Here is a 26,987-nt window from a genome sequence, read left to right on the forward strand (position 1 = left end):
CCACAATCAACCTGATGTATCCTGCAACTGTGGAATACCTGAATAGACAACAAATCATCCCAAATTGAGGAGGTGGACTTTGGGAACAAGATATATTATTTTTTTCCCTTTTCCTCTTTTTGTGAGTGTGTATGTGTATGCTTCTGTGTGAGATTTTGTCTGTATAGCTTTGTTTTCACCATTTGTCCTAGAGTTCTGTCCATCCATTTTTTTTTATTTTTGTTTTTACTTAAAAAAATTTTTTTTTCTTAATAATTATTTTTTATTTTAAAAACTTTATTTTATTTTATTTTATCCTCTTTCTTTCTATTTTTTCTCCCTTTTATTCTGAGCTGCATGGATGAAAGACTCTTGGTGCTCCAGCCAGGCATCAGGGCTGTGCCTCTGAGGTGGGAGAGCCAACATCAGAACACTGGTCCACAAGAGACCTCCCAGCTCCACGTAATACCAAACAGTGAAAATCTCCCAGAGATCTCCATCTCAACACCAAGACCCAGCTTCACTCAACGACCAGCAAGCTACAGGGCTGGACACCGTATGCCAAACAACTAGCAAGACAGGAATACAGCCCCATCCATTAGCAGAGAGGTTGCCTAAAATCATAATAAGGCCACAGACACCCCAAAACACACCACCAGACGTGGACCTGCCCACCAGAAAGGCAAGATCCAGCCTCATCCACCAGAACACAGGTACTAGTTCCCTCCACCAGGAAGCCTACACAACCCACTGAACCAACCTTAGCCACTGGGGACAGATACCAAAAACAACAGGAACTATGAACCTGCAGCCTGCAAAAAGGAGACCCCAAACACAGTAAGATAAGCAAAATGAGAAGACAGAAAAACACACAGCAGATGAAGGAGCAAGGTAAAAACACACCAGTTCTAACAAATGAAGAGAAAATAGGCAGTCTACCTGAAAGAGAATTCAGAAAAATGATAGTAAAGATGATCCAAAATCTTGGAAATAGAATAGACAAAAATGCAAGAAACATTTAACAAGGACCTAGAAGAACTAATGAGTAAACAAGCAACGATGAACAACACAATAAATGAAATTAAAAATATTCTAGAATGGATCAATAGCAGAATAACTGAGGCAGAAGAATGGAAAAATGACCTGAAAGATAAAACAGTGGAAATAACTACTGAAGAGCCGAATAAAGGAAAAAGAATGAAAAGAACCGAGGACAGTCTCAGAGACATCTGGGACAACATTAAACGCACCAACATTCGAATTATAGGGGTTCGAGAAGAAGAAGAGAATAAGAAAGGGACTGAGAAAATATTTGAAGAGATTATAGTTGAAAACTTCCGTAATATGGGAAAGGAAATAGTTAATCAAGTGCTGGACAAAGAGAGAGTCCCATACAGAATAAATCCAAGGAGAAACATGCCAAGACACATATTAATCAAACTATCAAAAATTAAATATAAAGAAAACATATTAAAAACAGCAAGGGAAAAACAACAAATTACACACGAGGTAATCCCCATAAGGTTAACAGCTGATCTTTCAGCAGAAACTCTGCAAGCCAGAAGGGAGTGGCAGGACATATTTAAAGTGATGAAGGAGAAAACCTTACAACCAAGATTACTCTACCCAGCAAAGATGTCATTCAGATTTGATGGAGAAATTAACAGCTTTACAGAAAGGCAAAAGCTAAGAGAATTCAGCACCACCAAACCACCTTTACAACAAACGCTAAAGGAACTTCTCTAGGCAAGAAACACAAGAGAAGGAAAACACCTACCATAACACACCCAAAACATTTAAGAAAATGTGAATAGGAACATACATATTGATAATTACCTTAAATGTAAATGGATTAAATGCTCCCACCAAAAGACACAGACTGGATGAATGGATACAAAAACAATACCCGGATATATGCTGTCTACAAGAGACCCACTTCAGACCTAGGGACACATACAGACTGAAAATCAGGGGATAGAAAAATATATTCCATGCAAATGGAAATCAAAAGAAAGCTAGAGTAGCAGTTCTCATATCAGATAAAATAGACTTCAAAATAAAGACTATTACAAGAGACAAAGAAGGACACTACATAATGATCAAGGGATCGATCCAAGAAGAAGATATAATAATTGTAAATATTTATGCACCCAACATAGGAGCACCTCAATACATAAGGCAAATACTAACGGCCATAAAAGGGGAAATCAACAGTAACACAATAATAGTGGGGGACTTTAAAATCTCACTTACACCAATGGACAGATCATCCAAAATGAAAATAAATAAGGAAACACAAGCTTTAAATGACACATTAAACAAGATGGACTTCTTTGATATTTATAGGACATTCCATCCAAAAACAACAGAATACACATTTTTCTCAAGTGCTCATGGAACATTCTCCAGGATAGATCATATCTTGGGTCACAAATCAAGCCTTGGTAAATTTAAGAAAATTGAAATCATATCAAGAATCTTTTCTGACCACAACACTATGAGACTAGATATCAATTACAGGAAAAGATCTGTAAAAAATACAAACACATGGAGGCTAAACAATACACTAATTAATAACGAAGTGATCACTGAAGAAATCAAAGGGGAAATCAAAAAATACCTAGAAACAAATGAAAATGGAGACACGATGACCCAAAACCTATGGGATGCAGCAAAAGCAGTTCTAAGAGGGAAGTTTATAGCCATACAATCCTACCTCAAGAAACAGGAAACATCTCAAATAAACAACCTAACCTTACACCTAAAGCAATTAGAGAAAGAAAAACAAAAAAACCCAAAAGTTAACAGAAGGAAAGAAATCATAAAGATCAGATCAGAAATAAATGAAAAAGAAATGAAGGAAACGATAGCAAAGATGAAGAAAACTAAAAGCTGGTACTTTGAGAAGATAAACAAAATTGATAAACCATTAGCCAGACTCATCAAGAGAAAAAGGGAGAAAATTCAAATCAATAGAATTAGAAATGAAAAAAGGGAAGTAACAACTGACACTGCAGAAATACAAACGATCATGAGAGATTACTACAAGCAACTCTATGCCAATAAAATGGACAACCTGGAAGAAATGGACAAATTCTTAGAAATGCACAACCTGCCGAGACTGAACCAGGAAGAAATAGAAAATATGAACAGACCAATCACAAGCACTGAAATTGAAACTATGATTAAAAATCTTCCAACAAACAAAAGCCCAGGACCAGATGGCTTCCCAGGCGAATTCTATCAAACATTTAGAGAAGAGCTAACACCTATCGTTCTCAAACTCTTCCAAAATTTTGCAGAGGGAGGAACACTCCCCAACTCATTCTACGAGGCCACCATCACCCTGATACCAAAACCAGACAAAGATGTCACAAAGAAAGAAAACTACAGGCCAATACCACTGATGAACATAGATGCAAAAATCCTCAACAAAATACTAGCAAACAGAGTCTAACAGCACATTAAAAGGATCATACACCCTGATCAAGTGGGGTTTATTCCAGGAATGCAAGGATTCTTCAATATACACAAATCAATCAACGTGATACACCATATTAACAAATTGAAGGAGAAAATCCTTATGATCATCTCAATAGATGCAGAGAAAGCTTTCGACAAAATTCAACACACATTTATGATAAAAGCCCTGCAGAAAGTAGTCATAGAAGGAACTTTCCCCAACATAATAAAGGCCATATATGACAAACCCACAGCCGACATCATCCTCAATGGTGAAAAAGTGAAACCATTTCCACTAAGATCAGGAACAAGACAAGGTTGCCCACTCTCACCACTATTATTCAACATAGTTTTGGAAGTTTTAGCCACAGCAATCAGAGAAGAAAAAGAAATAAAAGGAATCCAATTCGGAAAAGAAGAAGTAAAGCTGTCACTGTTTGCAGACGACATGATACTATACACAGAGAATCCTAAAGATGCTACCAGAAAACTACTAGAGCTAATCAATGAATTTGGTAAAGTAGCAGGATACAAAATTAAAGCACAGAAATCTCTTGCATTCCTATACACTAATGATGAAAAATCTGAAAGAGAAATTGAGTAAACACTCCCATTTACCACTGCAACAAAAAGAATAAAATATCTAGGAATAAACCTACCTAAGGAGACAAAAGACCTGTATGCAGAAAATTATATGACACTGATGAAAGAAATTAAAGATGATACAAATAGATGGAGAGATATACCATGCTCTTGGATTGGAAGAATCAACATTGTGAAAAGGACTATACTACCTAAAGCAATCTACAGATTCAATGCAATCCCTATCAAACTACCACTGGCATTTTTCACAGAACTAGAACAAAAAATTTCACAATTTGTATGGAAACACAAAAGACCCCGAATAGCCAAAGCAATCTTGAGAACGAAAAATGGAGCTGGGGGAATCAGGCTCCTTGACTTCAGACTATACTACAAAGCTACAGTAATCAAGACAGTATGGTACTGGCACAAAAACAGAAATATAGATCAATGGAACAGGATAGAAAGCCCAGAGATAAACTCATGCACATATGGTCACCTTATCTTTGATAAAGGGGGCAAGCATACACAGTGGAGAAAAGACAGCCTCTTCAATAAGTGGTGCTGGGATAACTGGACAGATACATGTAAAAGTATGAAATTAGAACACTCCCTAACACCATATACAAAAATAAACTCAAAATGGATTAAAGACCTAAATGTAAGGCCAGACACTATCAAACTCTTAGAGGAAAACATAGGCAGAACACTCTATGACATAAATCACAGCAGGATCCTTTTTGACCCAGCTCCTAGAGAAATGGAAATAAAAACAAAAATAAACAAATGGGGCCTAATGAAACTTAAAACCTTTTGCACAGCAATGGAAACCATAAACAAGACCAAAATACAACCCTCAAAATGGAAGAATATATTTGCTAATGAAGCAACTGACAAAGGTTTAATGTCCAAAATTTACAAGCAGCTCATGCAGCTCAATATCAAAAAAACAAACAACCCAATCCAAAAATGGGCAGAAGACCTAAATAGGCATTTCTCCAAAGAAGATATACAGATGGCCTACAGACACATGAAAGAATGCTCAACCTCATTAATCATTAGAGAAATGCAAATCAAAACTACAATGAGATATCATCTCACACCGGTCAGAATGGCCATCATCAAAAAATCTAGAAACAATAAATGCTGGAGAGGGTGTGGAGGAAAAGGAACACTCTTGCACTGTTGGTGGGAATGTAAATTGATACAGCCACTATGGAGAACAGTATGGAGGTTCCTTAAAAAACTACAAATAGAACTACCATACCACCCAGCAATCCCACTACTGGGCATATACCCTGAGAAAACCATAGTTCAAAAAGAGTCATGTACCAAAATGTTCATTGCAGCTCTATTTACAATAGCCAGGACATGGAAGCAACCTAAATGTCCATCGACAGATGAATGGATAAAGGAGATGTGGCACATATATACAATGGAATATTACTCAGCCATAAAAAGAAATGAAATGGAGGTATTTGTAATGAGGTGGATGGAGTTAGAGCCTGTCATACAGAGTGAAGTAAGTCAGAAAGAGAAAAACAAATACAGTATGCTAACACATATATACGGAATCTAAGGAAAAAAAAAACAAATACAAAGGCCATGAAGAACCTAGTGGCAAGACGGGAATAAAGACACAGACCTACCAGAGAATGGACTTGAGGATATGGGGAGGGGGTGGGGTGAGATGTGACAGGGTAAGAGAGTGTCATGGACATATATACACTACCAAATGTAAAATAGATAGCTAGTGGGAAGCAGCTGCATAGCACAGGGAGATCAGCTCGGTGCTTTGTGACCACCTAGAGGGGTGGGATGGGGAGGGTGGGAGGGAGGGAGATGCAAGAGGGAAGAGAAATGGGAACATATTGTATATGTATAACTGATTCACTTTGTTATAAAGCAGAAGCGAACACAGCATTGTAAGGCAATTATACTTCAATAAAGATGTTTAAAAAAAAAATACACATAGTATTTTTCAGACAATTTTATTGAGGCATAATTGATAGTTAAAAACTGGACATATTAAATGAATACAATTAAAAAAAAAGATATACAGATTGCCAAAACACATGAAAGAATGCTCAACATCATTAATCATTAGAGAAATGCAAATCAAAACTACAATGAGATATTATCTCACACCGGCCAGAATGGCCATCATCAAAAGATCTAGAAACAATAAATGCTGGAGAGGGTGTGGAGAAATGGGAACCCTCTTGCACTGTTGGTGGGAATGTAAATTGGTACAGCCACTATGGAGAACAGGATGGAGGATCCTTAAAAAACTAAAAATAGAACTACCATACGACCCAGCAATCCCACTACTGGGCATATACCCTGAGAAAACCATAATTCAAAATGAGTCATGTACCAAAATGTTCATTGCAGCTCTATTTACAATATCCAGGACATGGAAGCAACCTAAGTGTCCATCATCAGATGAATGGATAAAGAAGATGTGGCACATATATACAATGGAATATTACTCAGCCATAAAAAGAAACGAAATTGAGTTATGTGTAGTGAGGTGGATGGAGTTAGAGTCTGTCATACAGAGTGAAGTAAGTCAGAAAGAGAAAAACAAATACAGTATGCTAACACATATATATGGAATCTAAGGGGGAAAAAAAAGGTCATGAAGAACCTAGTGGTAAGACAGGAATAAAGACACAGACCTACTAGAGAATGGACTTGAGGATATGGGGAGGGGGAAGGGCAAGCTGTGACAAAGTGAGAGAGTGGCATGGACATATATACACTACCAAACGTAAAATAGATAGCTAGTGGGAAGCAGCCTCATAGCACAGAGAGATCAGCTCGGTGCTTTGTGATCACCTAGAGGGGTGGGATAGGGAGGGTGGGAGGAAGGGAGATGCAAGAGGGAAGAGATATGGGAATATATGTATATGTATAACTGATTCACTGTGTTATAAAGCAGAAACTAACACACCATTGTAAAGCAATTATACTCCAATAAAGATGTTAAAATAAATAAATTAATTAATTAAATTAAATTTAAAAAAATAGTGATCGGTCAGAGGTTCTATTTCTGGTTGCTGCAGACTAAATAGTTTTAGATAAATCTTACCACTGAGAATAGTTAGAAAAGATTGAAAAATATAATAAATTTGTGTTTGAAAGAATCACATCATCCAAAGCCTCAAATTGTCTCCATAGAATATTCCTTAGGAATACACTTTGGACTATTCAGGGGTAAAGAGTAGTGATGTATGGAAGTTAAACACAAATGGCTGAGGAAAAAACATATACGTGTGTGTATGTGTATGTGTGTTTGTGTGTGTGTGTGTTTGTGTGTGTGTGTGTGTACATGTAGAGAGAGGGGAGGAGGGGTTAGGAGAGGGTGAGCACATTCAAATGATCCATCAAAATCAGTAGAATTTTTGTTTTAATTGGGGTATAGTTGTTTCACAATGTTCTGTTAGTTTCTACTGCACAGCGAAGTGGAGTTTCCTGTGCTATACAGCACGTTCTCATTAGTTATCTATTTTATACATATTAGTGTATATATGTCAATTCCATTTTCCCAATTCATCCCACCACCACCTTCCCCCTGCTTTTTCCCCTTGGTGTCCATATGTTTGTTCTCTACATCTGTGTCTCTATTTCTGCCTTGCAAACCAGTTCATCTGTACCATTTTTCTAGATTCCACATATATGTGTTAATATACGGTATTTGTTTTTCCGTTTCTGACTTACTTCACTGTCTGACAGTCTCTAGGTCCATCCACGTCTCTAAAAATGACCCAATTTCCTTCCTTTTTATGGCGAGTAATATTCCGTTGTATATATGTACCACATCTTCTTTATCCATTCATCTGTTGATGGGCACTTAGGTTGCTTCCATGACCTGGCTATTGTAAATAGTGCTGCAAGGAACATTGGGGTGCATGTGTCTTTCTGAATTATTTTCTCAGGGTATATGCCCAGTTGTGGGATTGCTGGTTCATATGGTATCAAAAAAACAAACAACCCAATGAAAAGACGGGCAGAAGACCTAAATAGACATTTCTCCAAAGAAGACATACAGATGGCCAAGAGGCACATGAAAAGATGCTCAACATCACTAATTATTAGAGAAATGCAAATCAAAACTACAATGAGGTATCACCTCACACCGTTTAGAATGGGCATCATCAGAAAATCTACAATAAAAGCTGGAGAGTGTATGGAGAAAAGGGAACCCTCTTGCACTGTTGGTGGGAATGTAAATTGATACAGCCACTATGGAGAACAGTATGGAGGTTTTTTAGAAAACTAAAAAATAGAATGTTAATATTAGGTGAATCTGGGTAAATGGTATACAGGCATCCTTCATTTCATTGCACTTCACTTTACTGCACTTCACAGACACTGTGTTTTTTACAAGTTGAAGGTTGGGACAATCCTGGTTGAGCAAGCCTATTGGCGCCATTCTTCCAACAGCATTTGCTCACATCATGTCTCTGTGCCACATTTTGGTAATTCTTGGAATGTTTCAAACTTTTTCACTATTACTATATTTGTTATGGTAATCTGTGATCAGTGATCTTTGATGTTAATGTTGTAATTGTTTGAGGGTGATACAAACCTCACCCAGGTAAGAAGGTGAATGCAGTGTATAAATGTTGTGTATTCTGACTGCTCCACTGTTCCTCCATCTCTCTCCCACTCCTTGCGGCTCAATATTACCTGAGACACAACAATATTGAAGTTAAGCCGATTAATAACATTACAATGGCCTCCAGTGTTCAAGTGAGAGGAAGCGACACATGTCTCGCACTTTAAATCAAAAGCTAGAATAATTAAACTTAGTGAGGAAGGTATGACAAAAGCTGAGATAGGCCGAAAGCTAGGCCTCTTGTGCCAAATAGCCAAGCTGTGAAGGCAAGGGAAAAGTTCTTGAAGGAAATTAAAAGTGCTACTCCAGTGAACACACGAATGATAAGAAAGCGAAACAGCCTTATTGCTGATATGGAGAAAGTTTTAGTGTTCTGGATAGAAGATCAAACCAGCCACAATATTCCCCTAAGCCAAAGCCTAATTCGGAACAGGAATCTAACTCTCTTCAATTCTACAAAGGCTGAAAGAGGTGAGGAAGCTGCAGAGAAAAGAATGAAGCTAGCAGAGGTTGGTTCATGAGGTCTAAGGAAAGAAGCCATCTCCATAACATAAAAGTGCAAGGTGAAGCAGCAAGTGCTAATGTAGAAGCTGCAGCAAGTTATCTAGAAGATTTAGCTAAGATAGTAAAGGGAGGTGGCTACACTAAACAACAGATTTTCAGTGTAGACAACACAGCCTTCTATAGAAAGAAGATGCCCTCTAGGATGTTCACAGCTAGAGAGGAAAAGTCAGTGACTGGCTTCAAAGCTTAAAAGGGCAGGATGACTCCTTTGTTAGGAGCTAATGCAGCTGGTTGATTTTAAGTTGAAGCTAGTGCTCATTTACCATTCCGAAAATCCTGAGGCCTTTACGAATTATGCTAAATCTACTCTGCCTGTGCTCTATAGATGGAACAACAAAACCTGGATGACAGCAAATCTATTTACGAAAACATGATTTACTGAAAATTTTAGGTCCCCTGTTGAGACTTCCTGCTCAGAAAAAAATTCTTTGCAAATATTACTGCTCATTGACAATTCACCTGGTCACCCAAGAGCTCTGATGGAGATGCACAATGAGATTAATGTTGTTTTCATGCCTGCTAACACAGCCCACGGATCAAAGAGTAATTTTGACTTTTAAGTCTTATGATTAAGAAATACATTTTTAAGGCTATAGCTTCCATAGACAGTGATTTCTCTGATGGATCTAGACGAAGCAAATTGAAAACCTTCTGGGAAGGATTCACCATTCTAGGTGCCATTAAGAATATTCATGATTCATGGGAAGAGGTCAAAATACCAATGTTACCAGGAGTTCAGAAGAAGTTGATTCCAACCCTCATGGATGACTTTGAAAAGTTCAAGATTTCAGTGGAGGAAGTAATTGCAGATGTAGTGGAAATAGCAAGAGAAGTAGAATTAGGAGTGGAGGCTGAAGATGTGACTGAATTGCTGCAATCTCGTGATAAAACTTTAATGGATGAGATGTTGCTTCTTACAGATGAGCAAAGAAAGTGGTTTCTGAAGATGGAATCAACTTCTGGTGAAGATGCTGTGAAGATAGTTGAAATGACAACAAAAGATTTAGAATATTACATAAACTCAGTTGCTAAAACAGTGGCAGGGTTTAAGAGAATTTCCATTTTGAAAGAAATTCTGCTGTGGGTAAAGTACTGTCAAACAGCAGTGCATGCTACAGAGAAATCATTCATGAAAGGAAAAATCAATTGACACAGCAAACTTCATTGTTTTAAGAAATTGCCACAGCTACCCCAACCTTCAGCAACCAACACCCTGATAAGCAGATATCAACATCGAGGCAAGACCCTCCACCAGCAAAAAGATTATGACTTGCTGAAGGCTCAGGTGGTGGCTAGCATTTTTCAGCAACAAAGTATTTTTAAGTAAGGCATATATATTGTTTTTTAGACATAATGCCTTGTACACTTAATAGACAACAGTATAATGTAACCATAACTTTTATATGCACTGGGAAACCAAAAAATTTGTGTGGTTCACTTTATTGTGGTGGTCTGGAACCAAACCTACAACTCTGAGGTATGCCTGTATGGGTACCCTTTGTATTGTTCTTATTTTTTTAGCTTTTCTGTAAGTTTGAAATTATTTCCAAGTTTTACAAAAATATCTACAATTTTTTGTATACATTGTTCAGTACTCATTCAAAAATAACCTGGTGCATGAGAATATAAGACATGAGCAAAACCTAAGAGAAATAATAGAAAATAGAAATTGGTAGACCAAAAATATCAAGATGGAGTTATTACACATGGACTTAAAAAAAACTATTATTAAAAAAAAACTAAATAGGCAAGCCATACATATCAAAATAAATCAGAAAAATACATACCTAATAAAGAACTTGCATCAATGTATAAAAAAAATACTAGAACTTAATAATAAAAAGACAAGTAACCTAATTTTAAAAATCAGGCAAAATAGTACACTAAAAGGATGATACACCATGATTAGGAGGGACTTATCCCAATCCAATTTACCATGTTAACAGATTAAAGGAGAAAAACCATATGATTATTTCAATAATTTCAGTAAGCATTTGATAAAATACATTTATGACAAAAGCCATCAGCAAACCAGGATTAGAAAGAAACTTCCCCTATTTGATAAAGGGTGATCATGAAAAACTTAAAGTTAATATCATTCTTAATAGTAAATGCTGAAATTTTGTCCCTAAAAATCAGGTACAAAACAAAAGATGCCTGCTCTTACCACTTCTAGTTAACACTGTACTGAAGGTCTTGGCTAGTCCAATAAGACAAGAAAAGGAAATAGGAGTCATACAGATTGAAAAAGAAGAAATAAAACTGCCTTTATTTAGAAATGACATGATTGTATATGTATACAATCCTAAGGAATCTAAAAAAAAAAAAAAAACTAGACCCAATTAGTGAATTCAATAATGTGTCAGGATTCAAAGTCAATACAGTTGGCCCTCCATATTGGCAGGTTCTGCATCTGTGGATTCAACCAACTGCAGATGGAAAATATTCAGAAAAAAAATCTAGAAAGTTCCAAAAAGGAATACTTTGTTTTGCATGCCAGTAACAATTTATATAGCACTTACATTTTATTTACAACTATTTACATAGTATTTACATTGTATTAAGTATAATAAGTAATCTAGAGATGATTTAAAGTATATGGGAGTATATGCATAGGTTATATGCAAATATTATACCATTTTATATAAGGGACTTGAGCATCTGCAGATTTTTGTATCTGCAGGGTGTCCTGGAACACATCTCCTGCAGATACTGAGGGTCAGCTGTATAAAAAAATGAATTGCATTTCTATATCCTAGCAACAAACTATAGGAAATTGAAATAAAAATACAATTTATAAAGCAGCAAAAAATTAATTACTTAGAAATCAATTTTTAAAAATAAGATCAAGACCTATACAAGTGAAAACTAGAAACAATGCTGGGAGATTTAATGTAATCCTAATCAAAATGCTGGAAGAGTTCTTTTTTGTTATTGTTGTCCTTGCTTTTTGGTAGAACTAAGCAAGCTGATTCTTCCCACACCCCCAGTTTTATCCAGAAATAATTGACATACATCACTGTATAAGTTTAAGGTGTACAGCAAGATGGCTTGCTTTACATATATTGTGAAATGATTACTACAATGTTTATTTAACTTCCATCATCTCATATAGATAAAATAAAAAGAAGAGAACAAAATTCTCCTTGTGATAAGATAAATTTATATAGAAATACAAATCACCTAAAATAGCCAAAATTGTTTTGAAAAAGAATGAATTTGAAGGACTTTACCTGCTTTCAAGACTTGCTATGAAGCTACATTATTCAAGACAGTGTGACAAAAAAATTGTAACTATGTATGGTAATAGATATTAACTAGATTTACTGTGGTGATCATTTCACAATATATATAAATATTAAATTATTATGTTGTACACCTGAAACTGATATAATGCTATATGACAATTATATCTCAATTAAAACAAGAAGAAAACACAGTGTGGTATTACTATATAAATAGTCACATAGATCACTGGAACAGAATAGTGTTCCTAAGAATAGAACTACACATATATGATCAATTGATTTTTGACAAAGATGCCCAGGTAATTCAATGGGGAAATTAATAGTTTTTTCAACAAAGGTGCTGGAACGACTGAATATCCATATGGAAGCAAATTAACCTTGAACCTTATTTTGCACCATATATAAAAAGTACCTCAAAAATGATCATAGCCTAAATATAAGAAATAAAACTACATAATTTCTATAAGAAAACAGGAGAAAAGCTTTGTGACTTTGGGTTAGGCAAAGATTTCTTAAATAAGAAACAAAAAAAAACATGAACCATGAAAAAGTAATAAATTGAATTTCAACAAAATTAAAAGTTTATGTTTTTCAAAGACAATGTTAAGAAAATGAAAGACTAAGCCACGACTGAGAAAACCTTTGAAAATCACATATATGACCAAGGACTTGCAAACAGAATACAGAAATAACACTTGGAACTAAATAGTAAGAAAACAGACAACCCACATGGGCAAAAGACAAGGACACTTCACCAAAGGTTTTATACAGATGGCAAATAAGCACATGAAAAAATGCTCAATACCATTAGCCATTAGGGAAATGCAAATTAAAACCACAATGAAATGCCACTATGCACCTATTAGAAAGACTAAAATTAAAAATATTGATAATACCAAGTGCTGACAACCATGTGGAACAACTGCAACCCTTATATATTAGAAGTGAGAATGCAAAATGATACAGTAACTTTGGAAAACAGTTTGGCAGTATCTTATAAAATTAAACAAATACCTACAATGCAACCCAGTAATCCCACAGATGGAAACAACCTAGTAAACAACCCAGATGTCCTGGAATGAACTGGTGAATGAGTGGTATATCCACACAATGGAATTATCGCTAAGCAATAAAAAAAAAAAAAAAACTACTAATACATGCAAAAATATGGATGGATATCAAATAAATTAAGTGAAAGAAGCTAAACAAAATATCACTATTGCATTATTCCATTTATATGACATTCTAGAAAAAGCAAAATTATGGTGACAGAACGCAGATCAGTGTTTGCCAAGGGCGAGGGTGAGAGCAAAGACTGACAACAGAGGGAGAACATTAGAACTTGAAGTGATAGAAATGTTCCATGTCTTGATTACGGTGGTAGTTACACAACTATATGCACTTGTTAAAACCCATCGAAGCAGACATTTGGTGAATTTTATTGTTTGTAAATTATACTTAAACAAAGATGATAAAGAATGAAATCCTAAAAAAAAATAAATAAATCCTAGAACTGAATTAAAAGAGGGTAAACAATCTAATATTTTTAAAAAGGCAAACTAATACATAAAGAAGGATAATACACCATGATTAGGTAGGGTTTATCCCAGCAATACAATGTTCATTTAACATGAAAATTATTCAAACCAAATTCACCACATTAACAGATTACAGTGTAAAAGCATACGATCATTTCAATAGATTAGTGGTTCTTTTTTGTCCCTCGGTACAGTTGACAATGTCTGGAGATATTTTTGGTTGTCACAACTAGGAGGGTGCTACTGGCCTCCAGGATAGAGACCAGGAATGCTGTTAAACACCCTAAAATGCACAGGGTAGACTCCAATTGAGAATCACTATTCCATATTCTACTTTCCCAGCTCAAGACTATATTTATGATATTTACACACATTGCTATCGGGTACATACAACTAGTCTCTTGTTCCTTGCTATATAATACCTTACAGTAAGCATCCCCCATATGTTTCTCATCCATACCCTGGTGATAAATACCTAAGTTGCTTCTAACTGCAGTCCACACAACACTGCCATGCAATCAACAGCCTTGTAAATGTTCCCTCATGGACCTCTATGAGAATTTCTCTGGGATATATATTTATGTATGGAACCCAAGGTCATACACATGCTTAACTTTGATAAATACTACCCAGGTGCTTTCTGGAATGGCTGAACCAGTTTAATACTGTGCAAAAAAGAGTTAACATATCAGGCCTGAGACTGCTATCCCTAAAAAGGCCTGCTTGAAATGTTGGCCCTTGGCTGGCATCTTGGAACTTGGATCTCAAGAGATTTTTCACCATTCCCTGACAAGAGTTGCTCACTGTGCCTAAACTATTTGTATGAATAATGTGGTTTATGCAGAATACTTGCTTTCCTTCTGGGAGTCTGGAATTTTGGTACATGCTAGGCAGAGGGTGCCTACATGACCAGCCACCCATAGAAATCTTGGGCACTGAGTCCCTAATAATTTTCCCTGGTAGACAACATTTCAAAAGTGTTGTCACAACTCATTGCAAGGGGAATTAAGTGCATCCTGTGTGACTCCACTACTGGGAGAGGACTCTTGGAAACTTACACTTGGTTTCCTTCACACTTTGCCCCATGTGCCTTTTCCTTTTGCTGATTTTGCTTTGTATCCTTTAGTTGTATTAAATCACAACCATGAGTATGACTATATGCTGAGTCCCGGGACTTGTAGCAAATCACTAAACATACGGGTGGCCTTAGGGCTATCCCCCCACTACACATTCCCATAGTCAAAGCAGGAGAATTTGCAAGAAAACTTACTCTTAGCTGCACACTTTCATGTGTCATTTGAATTTTATACCATGTGCATGTATTATCTCTTTAAAAATAAATACTTTATAAAACGGGGGAGAAGAGTTGTCAAAACAACTAGGTCACCTGTGAATAAGACACAAAAGATGTTAGAGAACCACAGAGGTATAAAGTGAAACCTTCTTAAATCCATGTGAGGAAGCCCAAAGACGGTAAGGAACTTACCCAAAGTTACCCAGACAATCATTATAGACAGGACTCACATCCTCACTTCCCTGTTTCCTAGTGTTCCTTCCTCTAAATCTTGTGGCCCCTTTTCCTACACTTGTCACTTCCCCTACCCTAGTGTTCTCCCTTAAAAGCCTTGCAGGGGTCCAGTTTCATGCTGACCATGGTCTCTCCTATTTCTCAGATTCCTGGAATATAAGAATATGTTCAGAGTCCCTCCCAAAACACTGGGTCCCATGGAAACTGAGCCCCATAGCAACAGAGAAGTTGAAGAAAAATCCTACTGATAATTATCTGGAAGGAGAGAAAAAAGGAGGAGGGAACAGTAAAGAAGAAGAGTCCTTGGACAAATCACAGTACCTTCCTAAGTCCTCATACTCTAGCAAGGGGGTGAACATCAGGGTCAGAGAGGAATCCATCCCTTACCATGGGACAAAGCAACTGAGCAGAACCAAATAGCTCAGAGACTCCTTCCATGGCTTCCAAACGTCTCTCAAAACCCTCCCCAAAGGGGAAGATGCTTACGTGCTCCAGGAAGCAGGGTCCTATCTCGCTGAGGTGGGGGTCATCATTGTTGTACTGTTTCTCCAGGTCTCTTACGAAGCCCATCTGAAACCTGTAGATGTCTTCAATGTTCCCAAAGATCACCTTCAGTTGCTCATCATTGAACATGTCCCTTCTCTTCCGGCATTGCTTCAGGTAGCCCTGCAGACAAAGCAAAAGCCCAGGTTGAGGATGCCCTTCACTCCCTGAGGGCTTTACCACTTCCTGAGCATTTGGGAGCCTTATTTCAGTTCCATGAAGTAGACAGGGAATAACCATTTCCACTTTTCATACAAGAAAATTGGGGTTTAAAGAAGGAAGTCACTCCACCAGTGAATAATTAGGAAAGATGGATCTCAAGCAAAGGTCTTCAGACTGCAGACTCCAGATCATAGAGCCTTTTATGACAAGGACCCCCAAAAGTCATAGGACCCTTTCTCAGAATGTGGTTAAGCACAAACATTTTCACTTGCTTTAGTAGTGAGTTATTGGTTTAGCTGGATTGATTCACAACTCTAATGTTCTATTTCTTATAGGACCAATCCAAAAGGTCTGGTAGGAAAACTTCCCAAAAGGGAACAGGAATTGACAAAACCAAACCATTCTTTAAAGTGGGTGTCTTAGCCATCTAAGGTAGCTGGCTAGGAGAGATAGTTTGCATGAGCTTAGCCAGCAAGCTCACAAGTGGCCAGGCATGGTGTTTTTAACAGGGTAAGTGTTTAGGACACATTTGTGAATAAATGGATGAATTAATACAGCTAGCCATTGATGAAGGAAGAATCAATGAAAGAGATTCTTGGTCTGATAAGAGAGCACCGAGATAACACAATCAGACTCAGGACACATTGTAAGTCAGGGCAAAAGAAACCAAACACAATTTTCCATTCTAAAACTGCTGGTGTAGATTTTAACTAATGGCCACTGTGCTCATTAGAAATCATTAGCATTTGAAAATGTTCTGGTGAGAATGAATTATGGTCACTTGCTTTCATCTAAAAGCTAAATGTGATTATTATAACACTTGTTGAGCTCCTAATGAGGAGCATTTATGGTGAATGACTTATCACTTTTGGCCCTAACTCCATTTTGTCTCCTCTAACACAGCTTGCAATGAAGTCATTTAGGCATACTCCAGAAAGATCCTCATCCCTGGCTTCAATGCCCTTTACCAACCCCTACCAAAATCTCACTTACCTTAGCTCTTCTTACCCTCCGATTCAGCCATTAATGAGTGTCTTTGAAACAGTTTGCAAATTAATAATTTGTGCCAATAATGTGTTGACATTTATTTATACTACTATTTATTGTAGTTTTGATTCGCATTTCTCTAATGATTAGTGATGTTGAGCATTCTTTCATGTGTTTGTTGGCAAACTGTATATCTTCTTTGGAGAAATGTCTATTTAGGACTTCTGCCCATTTTTGGATTTGGTTGTTGTTGTTGTTTTTTTTTTTTTTTTTTGATGAGTTGCATGAGCTGCTTGTAAATTTTGGAGGTTAATCCATTGTCAGTTGCTTCATTTGCAAATATCTTCTCCCATTCTGAGGGTTGTCTTTTCATCTTGCTTCTGGTTTCCTTTGTTGTGCAAATCTTTTAAGTTTCATTAGGTCCCATTTGTTTATTTTTGTTATTATTTCCGTTTCTCTAGCAGGTGGGTCAAAAAGGTTCTTGTTGTGATTTATGTCATAAAGTGTTCTGCCTATGTTTTCCTCTAAGAGTTTTATAGTGTCTGGCCTTACATTTAGGTCTTTAATCCATTTTGAGTTTATTTTTCTGTATGGTGTTAGGGAGTGTTCTAATTTCATTCTGTTACAAGTAGCTGTCCAGTTTTCTAAGCACCACTTACTGAAGAGGCTGTCTTTTCTCCACTGTATATTCTTGCATCCTTTATCAAAATTAAGGTGACCATAGATGCGTGGATGTATCTCTGGGCTTTCTATCCTGTTCCACTGATCTATATAGCTGTTTTTCTGCCAGCACCATACTGTCTTGTTTACTGTAGCTTTGTAGTATTGTCTGAAGTCCACGAGCCTGATTCCTCCAGCTCCATTTGTCTTTCTCAAGATTGCTTTGGCTATTTGGGGTATTTTGTGTTTCCATATATATTGTGAAACTTTTTGTTCTAGTTCTGTGAAAAATGCCATTGGTACTTTGATAGAGATTGCACTGAATCTGTAGATTGCTTTGGGTAGTATAGTCATTTTCACAATGTTGATTCTTCCAATCCAAGAACATGGTATACCTCTCCATCTGTTGGTATCATCTTTAAATTCTTTCATCAGTGTCTTATATTTTTCTGCAGACAGGTCTTTTGTCTCCTTAGGTAGGTTTATTCCTAGGTATTTTATTCTTTTTGTTGCAATGATATATGGGATTGTTTCCTTAACTTCTCTTTCAGATTTTTCATCATTAGTGTATAGGAATGCAAGAGATTTCTGTGCATTAATTTTGTAACCTGCTACATTACCAAATTCATTGATTAACTCTAGTAGTTTTCTGGTAGCATCTTTAGGATTCTCTATATACAGTGTCATGTCACCTGCAAAGAGTGACAGCTTTACTTCTTCTTTTCCGATTTGGATTCCTTTTATTTCTTTTTCTTCTCTAACTGCTGAGGGTAAAACTTCCAAAACTATGTTGAATGATAGTGGTGAGAGTGGACAACCTTGTATTTTTCCTAATCTTAGTGGAAATGATTTCAGCTTTCACCATTGAGAATGATGTCGGCTGTGGGTTTGTCATATATGGCCTTTATTATGTTGAGATAAGTTCCCTCTATGCCTACTTTCTGCAGGGCTTTTGTCATAAATGGGTGTTGAATTTTGTTGAAATCTTTTTCTGTATTTATTAACATGACCATATGGTTTTTCTCTTTCAGCTTTTTAATATGGTTTATCACACTGATTGATTAGCGTATATTGAAGAATCCTTGCATGCTTGGGATAAACCCCACTTGATCATGGTGTATGATCCTTTTAATATGCTGTTGGATTCTGTTTGCTAGTATTTTGTTGAGGATTTTTGCATCTATGTTCATCAGTGATATTGGCCTGTAGTTTTCTTTCTTTGTGACATCTTTGTCTGGTTTTGGTATCAGGGTGACGGTGGCCTCGTAGAATGAGTATGGGAGTGTTCCTCCCTCTGTTATACTTTGGAAGAGTTTGAGAAGGATAGGTGTTAGCTCTTCTCTAAATGTTTGAACAGATTTTGTCTGTGAAACCATCTGGTCCTGGGCTTTTGTATGTTGGAAGATTTTTAATCACAGTCTCCATTTCAGTGCTTGTGATATGTCTGTTTATATTTTCTATTTCTTCCAGGTTCAGTCTCAGAAGGTTGTGTTTTTCTAAGAAATTGTCCATTTCTTCCAGGTTGTCCATTTTATTGGCATATAGTTGCTTGTAGTAGTCTCTCATGATTCTTTGTATTTCTGCAGTGTCAGTGGTTACTTCTCCATTTTCATTTCAAATTCTATTGATTTGCATCTTTTCCCTGTTTTTCCTGATGACTCTGGCTAATGGTTTATCAATTTTGTTTATCTTCTCAAAGAACCAGTTTTGGGTTTTATTGATCTTTGCTACTGTTTCCGTAATTTCTTCTTCATTTATTTCTGATCTGATCTTTATGATTTCTTTCCTTCTGCTAACTTTGGGGTTATTTTGTTCTTCTTTCTCTAATTGCTATAGGTGTAAGGCTAGGTTGTTTATTTGAGATGTTTCTTGTTTCTTGAGGTAGGATTGTATGGCTATAAACTTCCCTCTTAGAACTTCTTTTGCTGCATCCCGTAGGTTTTGGGTCATCGTGTTTTCACTGTCATTTGTTTCTAGGTATTTTTTGATTTCCTCTTTGATTTCTTCAGTGATCTCTTGGTTATTTAGTAGTGTATTATTTAGCCTCCATGTATTTACAGATTTTTTCCTGTAATTGATATCTAGTCTCATAGCATTGTGGTCTGAAAAGATATTTGATACGATTTCAATTTTTGTAAATGTACCAAGGCTTGATTTGTGACCCAAGATATGATCTATCCTGCAGAATGTTCCATGAGCACGTGAGAAGAAAGTGTATTCTGTTGTTGTTGGATGGAATGTCCTATAAATATCAATTAAGTCCATCTTGTTTAATGTATCATTTAAAGCTCGTGTTTCCTTATTTGTTTTCATTTTGGATCATCTGTCCACTGGTGAAAGTGTGGTGTTAAAGTCCCCTACTATGATTGTGTTACTGTTGATTTCCCCTTTTATGGCTGTTAGCATTTGCCTTATGTATTGAGGTGCTCCTGTGTTGGGTGTATCAATATTTACAATTGTTATATCTTCCTCTTCGATTGATCCCTTGATAATTATGTAGTGTTCTTCTTAGCCTCTTGTAATAGTATTTATTTTAAAGCCTATTTTGTCTGATATGAGAATTGCTACACCAGCTTTCTTTTGATTTCCATTTGCATGGAATATCTTTTTCCATCCCCTCACTTTCAGTATGTATGTGTCCCTAGGTCTGAAGTGGGTCTCTTGTAGACAGTATATATATGGCTCTTGTTTTTGTATCCATTCAGCCAGTCTATGTCTTTTGGTTGGAGAATTTAACCCATTTACATTTAAGGTAGCTGTTGATATGTATGTTCCTATTACCATTTTCTTAATTGCTTTGGGTTTGTTATTGTAGGCCTTTTCTTTCTCTTGTGTTTCCTGCCTAGAGAAGTTCCTTTAGCATTTGTTGTAAACTGGTTTGGTGGTGCTGAATTCTCTCAGCTTTTGCATGTCTTTAAAGGTTTTAATTTCTTTGTCGAATCTGAATGAGATCCTTGGTAGGTAGAGTAATCTTGGTTGTAGGTTTTTCCCTTTCATCATTTTAAATATGTCCTGCCACTGCCTTCTGGCTTGCAGAGTTTCTGCTGAAAGATCAGCTGTTAACCTTATGGGGATACCCTTGTATGTTATTTGTTGTTTTTCCCTTGCTGCTTTTAATGTTTTTTCTTTGTATTTAATTTTTGACAGTTTGACTACTATGTGTCTTGGCATGTTTCTCCTTGGATTTATCCTGTGTGGGACTCTCTGTGCTTCCTGTACTTGATTGACTATTTCCTTTCCCATATTAGGGAAGTTTTCAACTATAATCTCTTCAAATATTTTCTCAGTCCCTTTCTTTTTCTCTTCTTCTTTTGTGACCCCTGTAATTCGAATGTTGTTGCATTTAATGTTGTCCTGGACGTCTATAAGCCTGTCCTCAATTCATTTCATTCTTTTTTCTTTATTCTGCTCTGCAGTAGTTATTTCCACTATTTTATCTTCCAAGTCACTTATCGGTTCTTCTGCCTCAGTTGTTCTGTTATTGCTTCCTTCTAGAGAATTTTAAATTTCATTTTTTGTGTTGTTCATCATTGTTTGTTTACTGTTTAGTTCTTCTAGGTCCTTGTTAAACATTTCTTGTATTTTTCCCATTCTATTTCCAAGATTTTGGATATCTTTACTGTCACTATTCTGAATTCTTTTTGAGACAGACTGTCTATTTCCTCTTCATTTGTTTGGTCTGATGGGTTTTTACCTTGCTCCTTCTTCTGCTGTGTGTTTCTCTGTCTTCTCATTTTGCTTAACTTACTGTGTTTGGGGTCTCCTTTTCACAGGCTGCAGGCTCGTAGTTCCTTTTGTTTTTGGTGTCTGCCCCCAGTGGCTATGGTTGGTTCAGTGGGTAGTGTAGGCTTACTGGTGGAGGGCACTACTGCCTGTGTTCTGGTGGATGAGGCTGGATCTTGTCTTTCTGGTGGGCAGGTCCACTTCTGGTGGTGTGTTTTGGGGTATCTGTCACCTTTTATGATTTTAGGCCGCCTCTCTGCTAATGGGTGGGGTTTTGTTCCTGTCTTGCTAGTTGTGTGGCATAGGGTGCCCAGCAATGTAGCTTGCTGGTCTTTGAGTGGAGCTGTGTCTTAGCATTGAGATGGATATCTCTGGGAGAGCTTTTGTCATTTGATATTACATGGAGCTGGGAGGTCTCTGGTGGACCAATGTCCTGAACTCAGCTCTCCCACCTCAGAGGTACAGGCCTGACACCCGGCCGGAGCACTAAGACCCTTTCAACCACACAGCTCAGAAGAAAAGGGAGAAAAAAGAAAGAAAGAAAAAAATAAAATAAAATGAAATAAAGTTATCACAATAAAAAATAAAAAGTAATAAAAAAAAGAAAGAAGAGAGCAACCCAACCAAAAAACACATCCACCAATGATAACAAGTGCTAAAATCTATAGTTAAAAAAAAAAAAAAAGTGGACAGACAGAACCCTAGGACAAAGGGTAAAAGCAAAGCTATACAGACAAAATCACATAAAGAAGCATATACATACACACTCACAAAAAGAGAAAAAGGAACAAACTATATATATATATCTATATATTAAAAAAAAGGAGGAAGAGAACAACTAAATCAATAAAGAAATCTACCAATGATAATAAACTATAGATACTAAATTAAGATAAACATAAAGTCAGGAACAAATTAGATGCAGAAAGCAAACCCCAAGTCTACAGTTGCTCCCAAAGTCCACCACCTCAATTTTGGGATTATTCGTTGTCTATACAGGTATTCCAGAGATGCAGGGTACATCAAGTTGATTGTGGAGATTTAAACCACTGTTCCTGAGGCTGCTGGGAGAAACATCCATTTCTCTTCTTTGTTCACACAGCTCCTGGGGTTCAGCTTTGGATTTGGCCCTGCCTCTGCATGTAGGTCGCCTGAGGATATCTGTTCTTCGCTCATATAGGACGGGGTTAAAGTAGTAGCTGATTAGGGGGCTCTGGCTCACTCAAGCTGGGGGGAGGGAGGAGTACGTAATGCGGGGCTAGCCTGCAGCAGCAGAGGCCTGTGTGACATTGCAACAGCCTGAGGCGCACCGTGTGTTCTCCCTGGGAAGTTGTCCCTGGATCACGGGACCCTGGCAGTGGTGGGCTGCACAGGCTCCTGGGAGGGGAGTTGTGGATAGTGACCTTTGCTTGCACACAGGCTTCTTGGTGGCTGCAGCAGCATTAGCACTTCATGCCCATCTCTGGTGTCTGCACTGATAGCCGTGGCTCGCGCCCATCTTTGTAGCTCATTTAGGCAGTGCTCTGAATCCCCTCTCCTTGTGCTCCCCGAAACAATGTTCTCTTGTCTCTTAGGCAGTTCCAGACTTTTTCCTGTACTCCCATCAGTCTAGCTGTGGTGCACTAGCCCCCTTCAGGCTGTGTTCATGAAGCCAATCCCAGTCCTCTCCCTGGGATCTGACCTCTGAAGCCCTAGCCTCAGCTCCCAGCCCCCACCAGCTCCAGCAGGTGAGCAGACAAGCCTCTTGGGCTGGTGAGTGCTGGTCAGCACCCATCCTCTTTTCGGGAATCTCTCTGCTTTGCCCTCTGCACCTCTGTTGCTGTGCTCTCCTCTGAGGCTCCAAAACTTACCCCCCGGCACCCCCTGTCTCCACCAGTGAAGGGGTTTCCTAGTGTGTGGAAACTGTTCCTCCTTCACAGCTCCCTCCAGCAGGTGCAGGTCCTGTCCCTATTCTTTTGTCTCTGATTTTTCTTTTTTCTTTTGCCCTACCCAGGTACGTGGGGAGTTTCTTGCCTTTTGGGAAGTCTGAGGTCTTCTGCCAGCGTTCAGTAGGTGTTCTGTAGGAGTTGTTCCACATGTAGATGTATTTCTGATGTATTTGTGGGGAGGAAGGTGATCTCCATGTGTTACTCCTCCACCATCTGAAGGTCTCCCCCCAAGGGCATATAAGTTAAGATGAGTTGGCAGTAGAATATGACTGCCAAAAAAAAAACTAATGTCATTTTAAGTTAGGGATGAAGAAGAAACAGATTGAGAGGGTGGAATGAGAGAAGTCATAGGAAGGTAATCATACCACTGCAGGGGAGCAGCATTCAATTCTGAGCCCTGTTGTCAGAGGAACATGGAGTAAAGGATACAGAGCCAGCGGGAAGTAGGCAGGGTAGAGAGATCCCTGAAAAGCAACACCATGAAGAATGGTAGAAGGAATCAGGGCTGTTTGTCCTGGAGAAGAGAAGACTCAGAAGACCTCTGAAGGCCTGTCACAGGGTAGAGGGAGCAGAAGGGGTCTATAGATCTTACTGTTAAGCATGCTTCGAACGCCCTCTAACTCCATCTGCATGGTAAAAGAGAATAGGGTGATATGGCAGTGGGTGTGAACTGATTGAACAGAGGTAGTTTCTGAGAGCCTCACCTCTCCTAGGAGTAAAGTGGGCATGAGTGTGAAGGCATTACAGTGGGCGTTACCAAATCAATCACAAAAGGCATGAATTAGCCCTGGGATTGCCATGGTAATAGGCAAGGAAGGTTGACTATTTATTTAACTCTGTTTCAAAACCCACAAGGGTTGATTTAAGTCTAGATCTAATGCATTGAGCTATTGGATTGGCCAAAATGTGCCTTCGGTTTTTAGGTAAAAATAAAAGACACATTTTTCATTTTCCCCAAGAACTTTATTGAACAATGTATTCACCCTTTTGTTCCACTACCACCTGCCATTTTTCAGGCAACTTCATAATTCTATCTTCCCAAATCTTTTTATCTTTTTGAGCAAAGAACTGTTCCAGGTGCCTCTTACAGTCTTTCAGGGAATTGAAATTTTTTCCATTAAGAGAATTTTGTAAAGACCAAAACAAATGGAAATCCAAAGGTGTAATGTCTGGTGAATTTGGCAGATGAATCAACTTCCCAGCCAAGCTGTAACAGGTTTTGCCTGGTCATCAAAGAAACAAGAGGTCTTGCATTATCCTGATAGAAGATTATGCATTTTCTGTTGACTAATTCTGGACGCTTTTTGTCGAGTGCTGCTTTCAGTTGGTCTAAGTAGGAGCAGTACTTGTTGGAATTAATCGTTTGGCTTTCTGGAAGGAGCTCATAATAGAGGACTCCCTTTTAATTCCACCATATACACAACATCACCTTCTTTGGATGAAGACCAGCCTTTGGTGTGCTTGGTGGTGGTTCATTTCACTTGCCCCACGATCTCTTCCATTCCACATTATTGTACAGTATCCACTTTTCATTGCCTGTCACAATTTGTTTTAAAAATGGAACGTTTTCATTATGTTTAAGTAGAGAATCACAAGCAGAAATATGGTCAAGAAGGTTTTTTTCACTTAACTTATGTGGAACCCAAACATCAAAGCGATTAACATAACCAAGCTAGTGCAAATGATTTTCAGTGCTTGATTTGTATATTTTGAGTATGTCGGTTATCTCCCACATGGTATAACGTTGATTATTCTCAATTAATGTCTCGATTTGATCGCTATTAACTTCAACTGGTCCACCTGACCATGGAGCATCATCCAGCAAGAAATCTCCAGCACAAAATTTCGCAAACCATTTTTGACACGTTCGATCAGTCACAGCACCTTTTCCATACACTGCAAAAATCTTTTTTTGTGTGTTTCAGTTGCGTTTTTACCTTTCTTGGAATAATAAAGCATAATATGCCGAAAATGTTGCTTTTTTTTTTCCATCTTCAATATTAAAATGGTCACACAAAAATTCACCAATTTTGATGTCTTTTTTAAAATGCACACTGATATGACAGTTGTCACATACAATCTAACAAAATTGTTTCAAATGATGTTAAAGACAACTAAGTGCTACTAGAGCCATCTTATGGATAAAACGAACGAACCTTTTGCCCAAACCAATAGAATTTGTGCCTTGATATGGGATACAAATTGACCCCATGACCTCCAGGGAAGATTCCAAAGACCGCAGGGAAATAAGATGGATCAAAGAACCTCTGGATCACCTAGGGTTTGAAAAACCCTTTAGAGAAAGGCCCTTGCAAGTCTGGAACTCAGTGTCTCCATCTCTAAAATGCATATATCAGAAAAGATTTCCAGGGCCCCATTCAGCTCTGACTCTCTACAGATATCATGTACTGTTTTGCCTGGAAGCCTAAGACCTGACAGGAGACCTGATAAACGTCTTGAAAATAATTTTAATAAAATTAGGGAATGGTGACCATGGTTGTCCTGTTCACAGCTGTATCTCTAGAGCTTAACATAGTACCTGGCATATAGTTGCTGCTCAATAGATATATGTTGAATAACTGCAAAATGACTAGCTCTTCTCATGGTAATGATGACAAAAGGTAAGTTAGAAGCAGAATGCTTAAATTGTTAGTTTTCTTTTCTTCTTTTGTCCAGGATGTCTTTTTTTCAAATTAAACAAAACCATTAAAAAATAAGAGGATGACAGGAAGAAGACTATTTGCAACTTGGAAAACTGACAAGGGATTAATATCTGGAATATACAAGGAACTCCTATAAATCAGCAAGAAAAATATGAGAAACTATGGGAAAATGGGCAAAGGATGGGAACAGGGTCTTGAATGTCCAGGTGGATGGATAGGTAGGGCCTAGAGCAGCCAGAAATCCCTGGGCTGGTCACTTCAGGCCAATGAGCTGCCTCATCCTTTTACTTTAGTATGGTATACAAATATTACTGTTTTATACAATGTATTATTTTCTATGTATACACCAAGATGTAAAGACCATTGGAAATCATCAGGATAGGCAATTAACAGAAAGAAAAAAACAGTAAGTTTGAAAACTCCAGGCTTAAACATATCAAATGCAAATGTCTTGAAGCTATAGCATGATAAACTCTATTAGACCTAGGAAGAATTTCTTGATGGTGAAGGGTATAAGACACTAATATGAATGACTGAGGAAAGGTAGTTCCAGCTTTTCTGGAGGCATTTGAGGACAGAATTTATTTCACAGACATCAGATGACTGAGATGATCTTCCTCAGAGAGGCAGATGAGGCAACTTTATAAGGCATATTTAGCTTTGCTTGCCCTGTGTCTAGTCTCCCTGATCATAATATGATTTCTAAGATTACAAGAGGTAATACCACCAATCACTGGTCAAGGTGACCTAGAACTAAGCCAATACTCTTTTATCCCACCGTCTGGATTTAGAAAGA

The 26,987-nt window shown here is 37.6% G+C and overlaps 1 protein-coding gene across 1 annotated transcript in view; it reads right to left on the reverse strand.

Annotated features, from left to right (window-relative positions):
* The window catches only part of ARHGEF9 (Cdc42 guanine nucleotide exchange factor 9), a 176,299-nt gene that overhangs the window by 35,240 nt on the left and 114,072 nt on the right, over positions 1-26,987 (reverse strand). Inside the window, exon 4 of the mRNA XM_036839278.1 lies at positions 16,012-16,191. Within this exon, the coding sequence (XP_036695173.1) occupies positions 16,012-16,191 (180 nt within the window). The remainder of the gene's footprint in view (positions 1-16,011; positions 16,192-26,987) is intronic.

The sequence above is a fragment of the Balaenoptera musculus genome, chromosome X, assembly GCF_009873245.2.
Source record: "Balaenoptera musculus isolate JJ_BM4_2016_0621 chromosome X, mBalMus1.pri.v3, whole genome shotgun sequence".
NCBI lineage: Eukaryota > Metazoa > Chordata > Mammalia > Artiodactyla > Balaenopteridae > Balaenoptera > Balaenoptera musculus.